General features: G+C 42.5%; 1 protein-coding gene across 1 annotated transcript; it reads right to left on the bottom strand.

Moving 5' to 3' along the window:
• Nucleotides 1-1,551: 1,551 nt before the first annotated feature.
• Nucleotides 1,552-10,260, bottom strand: LOC102827896 (syntaxin-binding protein 1-like; the record flags this gene model as incomplete). Its single annotated transcript, XM_006878081.1, has 8 exons — nucleotides 1,552-1,700; nucleotides 2,087-2,149; nucleotides 3,361-3,441; nucleotides 4,029-4,094; nucleotides 5,754-5,814; nucleotides 7,096-7,203; nucleotides 8,711-8,841; nucleotides 10,176-10,260. Coding segments are annotated over 8 exons (744 nt in total), but the record flags the coding sequence as incomplete, so codon positions are not given.
• Between the last annotated feature and the right edge of the window lie 841 nt (nucleotides 10,261-11,101).

Below are 11,101 nucleotides of genomic sequence, written 5' to 3'. Positions count from 1 at the left end.
TATATATATATTTCTTAACTTCCACCAGGTTGTTTCTCTTGAATAGCAGTAAAGGAGTGAGGGCAGACAGACACTGGGGCAATAATGAAGGAGCTGCTCTGGTATGGCGCTGTAGGATCAACACTGGACTGTGAACCCCAAGATCAGCAGTTCAAACTTACCAGCTGCCCCTTGGAAAGCCTATACAGATATACAGAGTTGCTATGAGTCAGAACTGACTTGATGGCACTTAACAAATCTCTCCAGTACACAATAAGGCAATAATAACATGTGTAGCAAGTGGTCCTTGGTACCACCATACTCGTAATGTCCAGAGGCAGCCTCCACTACTTTCTGACCTCCCTCTAATTGCTCAGCAGTTCCTGAGTTCTACCGAGGCTATGTCTGGACTCTCCTGATAGATCCTGGCTGCCTGGGTCCCCATTCTCATTACTTTAACTCCACATCCTGCTCCCTCTGGCAGTAGCCTCCTGCTTAGCCTCCCCACATTTGGTTTCTCCTTGCTTAGACTCCTGCTCACCACTCTCATATTCAGGCATACTCCCACAATACTGCTTTCACGTCCCTGTCCAAACCCTCAGTGGTAACCAAACGGAGGAAGGAATTCCAAACCTGGCATTCTAGGACCTCCAGAAACAAATCCATATCAGACCACTGCTCTACACAAACACTGTGCTGTGTTTTCCAAACTCCACACTTCTGTTCAAATCAATGGAGAGAGTATCCACACAAAATGCCATCCTGTACTCATCAGTCTATTGAAATTCTAACCTATCCTTCAAGACCCAGTCCTAAGGTTTTCTCTAGCCTGAAACTGTCTTGATCCTCCCAACTCACAGAGGAAGAATGGGAACAAGAAGCACAGGGAGGAAGTGGGATAAATGATGTTACACTGCGGGGACTTCATCATTAAGATGAAACCGAGTGTAGATGTCCTGAATGTAAAACTGATGATCTGCTCTATAAACCTTCACTCAATTCACAATAAAAAGTTTTTTTAAAAAACACAATAAAATTATTTAAAAAAGAGGAGAAATTAAAAAAACTGAAGGAAAGCCAGGTTGTGGCTACCTAGGGATTCACGTTTTAGTGATTCGATAACTGAACAGATATAGTCGATGTTCTTTTCTGTATGTATTGCTGTAAAGTGCCATGAAGTTGGTGCTGACTACAGTGATACTGTATTGAGTTTCCAAGGCTTTAAATCTTCACAGGAGCAGAAAGCCTCATCTTTTTTTGTTCCAGAGGTATATCTCACAATATAGACTGTAAACTTTAGAATGAGTGTAAAGCTAATGTTCCTCCATGTAAACTATTACATAATAAAAGAAAAAAAAAAGAAGTGCACTAGAATGTCAAACACACACAAAAAAACAAAAAAAAAAACTGTGAACTTACAAAACATTGGAAAGAATCATTTTAAGTGAGAAAAGCTCAACTTTTGACCCTTTAAAAACAGCTGCCACTTAAAGAGACTTAAGGCCAGAGGAAGTGGCAGAGACAGACACATGGAATGCCACTCAAGGCCAACTGGTATGTGTGCTGCCTTACCCCCGGTACCGCACAGCTGGGTACTCCTTCAGGGTGGCACACAGAGTTGCAATCTGCTCTGCCAGGCGCTCCAGTATAGGATTCTTCATTTGAGCCTTGTGGGGACTGTAGAAGCTTTGGAAAGAATCAGCAGAGTCCAAAGAATACACCTGAGGTGGAGAAAAAGATATATATGGTGTTTACATACAGAATGATAGACTGTTTTTCCAACCCTGGTAATGACACTGCAGAACATGCTTTACTTTATTTTACAAATATGTGCTGAGTGTCTACTATGTGCTAGATACTGTGATAAATAAACACTTGGGAGCTTTTAGTGACCCAAACATACACACATACACATAGCCCTGTCCACGAGGAGCTTACAGTCTAGTAGGCATAATAAACATGAAGAAAAAGTAAATTTTATGGTATGAGAAATTGGTTAAGTACATGAGAAATTGACAGAATAAGGGAAAAATACCCAGGAAAGCAGGGCCTCAATTAGAAGGTGACAGATGAGCAAAGACTATGAAGTAGGTGAGGAGTTTTGTACCAGCAGGGTGCGAAGGCCCTCAGGCGGAAGGGGGCCTACAGTGGCTGAGGGACAATTAAGAGGCTGGGAAGAGAACAGGAATGGAAGTTAATAAAACCTCAAGGCCACTGCAAGTTTTGTTTAAATAAAAATAAACAAAGGATAGGCTAGAATTGTGCTGTGACCATGGGTAAATTAAGAGCTTTTTAATGGATTTAACAATACCTTCTCTTCAGTAGTATATGCTAAGTGTTCTTTTTTCAGTGAGTGGGTGTGGGGTGGGGATGTTTGGAAATTAGGAGCCATGGTTGCACAGGAGAAAAATGTAGCAGTCTGCTTCTGTGAAGACTATAGCCTTGTAGTGTTGTGTTCACAGGACCAGACAGTGTTTCATATGACCTCAAGGGCACTTAACAACAAACAGTTCAACAAATACTTTTGAACACTTTTGATTAAGTTTATACCTCCAAGGATCAATCCCAAACTGCATTCTAACTGATGGAGGAAGAGCCTGTTTTCTGGAGGGATCCTAGTACAGCTACTTTCTCTTAGAGTCAATGAGAGGACTGGGCTCACAAACCCACACTGAGGGTATCACATCAAACCAGATGATTTATATTTCAGTCTCAAACTGAAAACTTGAATTTTTTTGTGTGTGTGAAAAGAGAGCTATAGAATCTTTTTAATGCTCCCTTCTTTCCTTTGAAGTTGGTGCACATCTTAATAATGCTGGCATACTTGCAGACTGTAGTGCCAGGATTGGGTACTCCACAGAACACCTCTGAATGTGTCAGCACGGCTATTTCTATTTTGCAGATGAGGAAAACAAAGTGCATAAATAAATCAGTGACAGACACAGAAATCAAATCCCAAACTCAGCTTTCAGTCCTAATTATGATCATGAGGTCTCAAGGTTTTCTGACTACCACCACACTCTCCTCTTTCAGACTCTAGGTCTCCAGAGCTGGTCTGAGCACAGCAGGGTGAGGACACATTCAGGATATCACATCTAGCCACACCTGCCAGTAGGGCTCAGGACTCCACAAATCTCTCTTCGGTAATTCCATGGAAAATGGAGCCTTTGGAAAGAGTCAGACATGCAAAATCCAGACCGATCTAGTCCCTACCATTGGGAGCCGAACTGCATTGGCTCCAGAGAGTTGAGACAACACGAACTAGTAGGATTTCCCATCTCTACTTCCTAAGACTCTATAGGATGTTCAAGGTCAAATGGTTACAATTCAGCACGGTAAACAGACATGGCAGAAACCTGGCCCTGGGAGGAAAAGTCCTACCTGCTCCACTCGGCAGAGTTTATCTACGGTGCCTTGGTAATGCTTCATACAGTCCTCAGCAAGGTGCAGGTGGGTGGAATACTGGGAAAAAACATGAGACAGCTTGTGAACAAGGAGCTCGTCACAGATTCATGCACCATCTACTGAGCATCTGCTATGGACAAAGCACCATGGTAGAACTACAGAGTCTCTAGCTTCACAAAGAAGATAATGGTGATGGCTTTACAATCTGCCCACAGAATCCTGCATACTCCTCTCCTTCAGGCTGTGGAGTTTAGTTCCCCTTCCCCTGAATGTGGGCCAGACTTAGTGCCGAGCAAGTGACAGGTGTGATGTCTGACATCAGGAGATGAAAGGCGTTGTGACCTCCTCCTCCTCGTATGTGCCTGCTCTCTCTCGGCACTCTCTTACCATGCAGGGAGGACACTCCAACAGCCCTGTGGCCTCCTCTCAACAGCAGGAGAATAGGAAGGATATAGAGAGAAAGGTATGAATACGAGAAAAGAAAGCGAGAAGTAAGATGCCTATCCCAACTTTTCTTTTTTTCCTAATAAAAATTAAAGATGACTAAAAAAACCTGTGTAAATTAGTGTATCCAGACTTTTGAGAAGTCATTTGGAAGATGTTTATCCTCACAGTTCTAAATGGGTCGTTTTGCATCGCCATACCTTGCTGAGTTCTTTCTGGTACTGGGGCATCTTCTTCAGCATCTGGGACAGGTCCCGCATAGTGGTCTACATGGAAATGAAAGCATGAGTCTCACTCCACTGGCTCTGCTCTAACAAGGCTGTGCATGGGTGGTGGGATCAGATGAGATTACAGTGAGCACCAGACGTCTCAAGTGCACGCTGTGTAACTAAATGTGTCTGCTAAACACAAGGTCATAGGCGTGCAGATTTCCAGCTCCCTGGTTAAAAAAATTATTCAAATACCTTAATCATATTATAGGCGGGGAACTGAACTCTGAAATCTCACAACCATGTTTTATTTATTCAACTATAAAGTTATTGAGTCCTGGTGTGGCGCTGTAAGATAAGGACTTGACCGCAAGGTCGATATGAATCGCAAGATTGGTGGTTCAAACTTCACCAGCTTCTCCTTAGAAACACTGTACAGGGTTGCTATGAGTTGGGACCAACCTGATGACATTTACGCTGGGCAGAAAAAGATTTTTCTTCTACACACTGCTTTTCTGTACACTCAGCTCAAGCAGTCTAGCAGGAAGCTCACATTTCAGACAGGCGAAGGGCTGTGCTGGCTTCATTAAGGAGGAGGCTATAGAAGGCTGCAATCCGAATGCTGCCTAATGGAATGGGTCTGTTTACTTCCCAGATGCGTGATCCACCTAATCCTATTCATCCACATTTACTGAGTTACCCTAACATGCCAGGAACCTTGAGGTGCTATAAATACCAGGACAAAATAATAATAAAAAGGAATTTCTGCCTTATGGAGCTTAATACCTAGCAGAAGAGCCAGATAAGTAAGCTGTCACAGTAGAGTGGCACTAGTATTATCCAAAGGAGTCCTGGTGTGACACTATAGGGTAAACACTGGACTGCTAACTGAAAACAGCCACTCCTGAGTCAGAACTGACTTGACAGGACTTAAAAATAACAGAGTCACTCGATTAGCACATAGCAAAGGCACTTTAAAAAGACTAGGGAAGATTAGGAAGTGATGCCTGAACCAAAGAACCAGGATTTAGCAAGACAAGGGCCAGAGACAAGAGAGTACTGGCATGGTCGGGGTTAGAGGGAGCAGGGACAAGAAGGACAGAGGCTGAGAGACTAAAGAAAGAGACATGGGGCCTGGTGACTTCAGTCTTGTAAGGGATGTCTATGTTGTTGCTAAGTGCCATCAAGTCAATCTGACTCAAAGTGACCGTGTATGGATAGGGTTTCCAAGGAACAGCTGATGGTTTTGAACTACTGACCTTGTGGTTAACAGTCCAGTGTATATGAGTGGGGCTTTATTCTAGGGCACTGGGCAGTCACTAAATGGTTTTAAGCAGGAAGGCAACACAATCAGAGCTTCATTTTAGAAAGCTCACTTTCATTGGCTAAGAAGGGTATGCAATCTCTGATAAACATTCAAAAGGAGAGGCACAGGTTAAGTTAAATTATGAATTTTAATTCTACTGTAAGCTTAGAAAACTTCCAAAGCCTCTCTAACGTAAATGAATCATGATCCAAAGAGTAACTATTAATCCTCAAAATAACAAAAAGAAGTTGTCTAAAATATTAAAAGATCTGAAAAAATCAGCATAAGATAGCAATGGCATTAAACAAAGAGAGGAATACGCTAGTCTTGTCCTGATGAGGTATCCTCCCTGCTCGAGAGAGAAGGCAGGGATTAACTTAGAGGGTATCTGAGCAAGGGTATGGGTTTACCTTCTCTCCAGTGTTCATTCTCTTGCTAGAAGAAAAATCTTTCAGAGAACGAGTGACCTCCCTGTGAAACAGGAGCAGACAGAACTCAGTTTAAAAAGTAACGCCAAGTGACTCTACACAGAAAGAATGCAATAGTCTTCTTTTAAGAATATACAGCAACGGTTTCCCTGCCAGTATGGTAGGTGTTTATTTAAAGTGATTTTCTAAGAAAAGAAAGAACTACATAGTTTTTCAAATATTCGAAAACAGTGGTTTCCCCGAGAGCATGGGGAAGAGGGTAGAAACTACTAAAACATCTACAGGCGCACCTTCTTTTATTGTACTTTTCAGATATTGTGTTTTTCAAAGATTGAAGGTTTGTGGCAACCTTGAGTTGAGGAAGTCTACCCAAAAGCATGTGCTAACTTCCAAGTCTCTGTGTTACATTTTGGTAATCCTCACAGTATTTGAACTTTTTCATAATGCTATTGCATACTTAATAGACTATACAGCATAGTGTACACAGAACTTTGATATGCATGGGGAAACCAAAATGTTTATGTGACTTGCTTCATTGTGGTGGTTTGGAACTGAACTGGTAATTAATACCTCTGAGGTCTGCCTGTATCCATAATTATCTTACCTTATCCTTTTCATGTTTATGCTTTTGTGTATGATAGAAAATATACATATGAGTACAATAAAGCATACATTTAGTTCACAAATCAATTTAAATACTGGAAATGGGGATCAAGAGTTTTTAAAGTTGAGAGATCAAAAGGGTGTGGAGACCACTTTTTTACACAGAAACATCCACAGCTCGCTCTTTTCCATGTGAATTTCCTGATATTACTAAATCAACACAGTAGAATGTGTTTTCCTACAAAAGCAGAACTGTCATCTATAGTTTGAATGTATTCTAACAATATCTTGGTTTTAGAATCACTCTGAAATACTGTCAGAGTAGGGTACAGATCAGTATGTGGATATCAACTTTTGCTCATATCATGACAACAGGGGAGGAAATACTAGCTGTGCAAAAGAAAAGTCTAACTTTATGCAGTAGGTCTGCATCTTTCTATGCAATATCTTGGCTTTCAGTGTTTGGTGTTTATAAAACATTTTGCTGAGATGACTACAAATGCTTTCCAAGAATCCTAAAAGCAACCCTCATACAGAATGGATTTTCTAACTGTCGAGTTGGTAATAACTCAAGCTTAGAGACCAGAGGGATATATCCTTCTTGGTTTGCATGTTGGCCGTTCCACCAAAGCAACAGTCATCTAGTGATCAACTGTGCCCCAGCTGCCCAGAGTATGCACATCATCAAATCATCAAGGGGGGGGGGGCAGGGCACGCTTACTGGGACACCTCGGCGATGTGCTTGTGACGCAGCGTTATCCAGAGATCGTCATCCTCGTCCAGGAGCACCTCCTTCACCCGTGCCTCTCCAATGCCGCTTGTCTCGTACCTGGAGGGGACGCATGGCTCAGGTGGAGCACGCTGTCCCACAAAATCCACCCACTCCTCTGTTCTTTATAAAGAGGAAGCTCAGAGTCTTTACAGGCGATGTTACAGGAATGATTTCACCTGACCCTTTGATGGTCATCAGGCCTGCTGTAGCAGCACTAATAAATGGGCTGCAATTCCTTGGGCAGGGAGAGGCTCAAAGCGTCAATCAAAGTCAACTAACTTGATAATTTGTTTGAAAATCCTCAAGGGTGGTTATTAATATGAGCACCAGCAGACTATACATGGGTTTACAATGAAAACCCAAACCCAAACCTATTGCCACTGAGTAGATTCCCACTCACAGTAACGCTACAGGGCAGGGGAAAACTGCCCCATAGGGGTTTCCGAGGCTATAAATCTTGATGGAGCAGACTGCCACATCTTTCTCTTGCAGAGTGGCTGGTGGGTTCAAACTGCCGCTTTCAGTTGGCAGCAGAGTGCTTTAATCACTGCATCAACAGAGATCCAATGACCATAGTTACTCTTTCCAAGAATGGGACTGGTTACTAACCTCAAATATGTGGTACCCAAGTACAATAAATCCTGCAAAAACGAGAACCTGTGTAAGGTGGAAACCTGTTGGAGAAGGAAAACTAAATATTTCGCACTAATAGAGAGTGAGATAAAGTGCTAAGACTACACATTGTCGAAAATGGGAAACTTGCGAGACCTGGAAAAACAAGGCAGTCTGGTGGAGTTTCAGCTTTCGCAGGCTCTACTTTAGCTTCAGTAGGTACCTGCAACAGACTCTCCATATGTTTTTACCTGTGAAATCATTAACATTCCGAGGAAAGCAAAAATTACAAGACTAACTGAAAAAGAGAAGAGCAGATTTTTCAAACTTTCACTTTGAAACCACTATTTTTGTGGTCAATAATATAAATGACATATGAACAGTACAGTCTGTCTCCATAAAAATGAAAATTAGTCTTTAGAAATGCAGTTTCTGATGACTGCTACTAAGAAAAATGTCCTTTATAATGTAGGAAATGACAACTCCTCTCCAAAGGCAGTTCAGAAAAAAACTCCTGTTAATATACAAAAATTTGTGGGGAAATGGAATGAAAAGATACTGGAATCTTTCCATGAACTTTTTGCAGCCCCCTATATTTTACCATTCATAATTCATGATCTACAATTAAGAAGTATGAACTGAATGTAAAATACCTCTTTTTTTTGGAGGAGGGGGTAGGGATCACATCCAAGCTGGCCATGAACTGTTGTGACCAGATGTGTGAACTACAGACCCAGAGCCCTCTGCTCCTCCCCTAAAAGGGGCATGATTTTCTGGCTAGAAATACCATATGGACTTTGGGAACTCACTGAAAAGTCTGTAAATTTATCATGAAGACTGTTATCAATATATCTGTTTTTCCTGGGATTTAAAATGTCTTTCTCAAGTTAGAAACATTTTTTATTTGTTTACAAAGCTACAGCGTCTCTGGGGTCTGCCATATGATACTCACTTGTACACATCATTTTCAATAGGCAGCAAGTCATAACTCATCGCCTGGAAAGTCAGTTCATGAAGTACCGGGGAGCTGGGGTCAAAGCCCCGGTCCAGGATCAGAAGCTGGGAGCGTGCCTTGTCTGGGCCCTGGGAAGAAAAGAAGGACATGCTTTTACAAGCCACTGCACATAGCTCCAGCTTCTCCAACTAGGGTAGCTCCTCTTGTAAGAGGGGGAACAGGAAATGAGCTCTGAGGTACAAACTTAACAAAGTGGTACTGAATTAACTGTTCAACAAGAATACTAATGAAAGCCACTTTAGTATCCAACATTTGTACTGTATAATAAGATTTATCCGTCTAGATTATTTTGAGTTATGGTGTTGGAGAGGAAAGTGCCAAAAGAACGAACAGATCTGTGTTGGAGGAGGTGCAGCCAGAGTGCTCCTTGGAGGCCAAGATGGCCAAACTTCGTCTCTCATACTTCGGACATGTTGTCAGGAGGGACCAGTCACTGGAGAAGGATATCATGTTTGGTAGGGTGGAGGGTCAGAGAAAAAGAGGAAGACCCCCGACGAGATGGACTGGCAAAGTGGGTTCAAGTGTGGCAACAATAGTGAGGTTGGCCCAGGATCGGGCAGTGTTTCATTCTGCTGTGCATAAGGTCGCTATGAATCCACACCAACTCGATGGCACCTAACAACAGGGGCCAAAGTGAGTAGGAGAGCACTAGCCAGGTTCAGCTACAAATAGGTGGTTGACCATTCTGTTTTGCCTGGTGTGGTGCTGTGGGTTAATGCGCTGGACAGCAAAAGTCATTTGAACTGCAAGGTCAGCGGTTCAAGCTCACCAGCCGCTCCTTGGAATCCCTATCTATACAGGGTCTCTTTGAGTGGGAACTGACTTGATGGCAATTAACAAAAACAAGGGGAATCCCAGGTCTCAGTTCTGTATCTTGAGGTATTATGTGAATCTATGCATACAATCGACTCGTGGGGGTTTTTTTTTTTTTGCTCCATAGGGTTTCTAAGACTGTAAATCTTTATGAGAGCAGACAGCCTCATCTCTCATCCTTGGAGCAGCTGGTAGGTTCAAACTGCTGACCCTGCAGTGAGCAGCCTAACATGTAACCCACTAACTATGTCACAAAGGCACACATATGAATCCACGTAAACACTGGTAAAATCTGAGTATGGGCTGCGTATTGTGTCAGTCTTTTGGTTTTGGTATTGTACTGCTGAGGGGTTTCCTGGGACACAGGGCTTTCGGGGCTAAATCTAGGAAAGTCCTAAACCCAGACGAGCTGGTCACCCTAGAACACTGAAGGTAGTCTATGTCACCTGCTGCAAGGGCTATGAGCATTCACTGGAGGCCAATACACAAGAAAAGCAGTACTCTGTGAGCAGCAGAACTGGGCTGTCTTCAGGACACAAATATTATGGTCAGCTGACAAGAGAAACACGTGGTCGATGTCCAGACTTACCTCCCCCATTGTTGGATCATCGGCTTTATAAGCATCGAGCTTGTCCTGGATGAGCTGAGCCAGCAAGGCATTGTCTTTGTATTCCCTGACAAAGGAGAAGTGACAGAATGAACTGCCCATACGTCCTGATGTGTACAACCCAATGGTGGCTCCCAGAAAGGGAGACAGGACAGTGTAGAGAGTCAAGGGCAGGGCTTTGAACTGGTTCATTCTACTTTAACCCCCTGCAGAGGATCTGTATTTTCACTCCAGATTCACAGAATCAAAATCTACATTTTAACAATACGCCCAGTTACTTAAGAATTACCTGGGGGATGTTGTTCAACTGTAGATTTGGATTCAGTATATCTGGGATGGAAAGGCAAATTCTCCCTCTGGTCAAGGGATAAGTAAGTTCTATCTGTTGTCTTTTTCTTTTCTTTTTTTACAATGAGAATATACTTATATATTAAATGTATAATCAAAGAAAAGATATTAGCTCAGTGCCTGGAACATAAAAAGTTTTTTATTTTGTAGTTCTCCCCCTCCCCCCACCACCCCCCTTACACTACTACAAGAAAACAGAATGTCTTTCCAAGCAACCTCAGTAAACATAAACAACCACACTTCAGCAGAGGACCTTGACTGACCTTTCATCCTCTTTCAGGATCAGCTGCCCGGAGCCTAGCCCTCTTGTTTCTCATTCAATTCAAATTCCATGGGGTCTTTTTTGTTTGGTTAGTAAACAACATTCTAGCCAACACAGGCAAAGGATAAACATGAGAAGTTTTGAACTTTTCCTGGAGTTAAGCCTGCCATGTCCTGGGCCTTTACCTGATTTTATATTGTGTGGCTGCTGCCTACCACCATGCCATCCTAATAAAGCAGCTCCACACTCAACCAGGTCCCTCTCATGCACGTTAATGTCAGGAAATATATATATATAT

The sequence above is a fragment of the Chrysochloris asiatica genome, unplaced genomic scaffold (assembly GCF_000296735.1).
Source record: "Chrysochloris asiatica unplaced genomic scaffold, ChrAsi1.0 scaffold02850, whole genome shotgun sequence".
Classification (NCBI taxonomy): Eukaryota; Metazoa; Chordata; class Mammalia; order Afrosoricida; family Chrysochloridae; genus Chrysochloris; species Chrysochloris asiatica.
The sequence above is the reverse complement of the archived record's forward strand: the minus strand, read 5'-3'. Positions and strand labels throughout refer to the sequence as shown.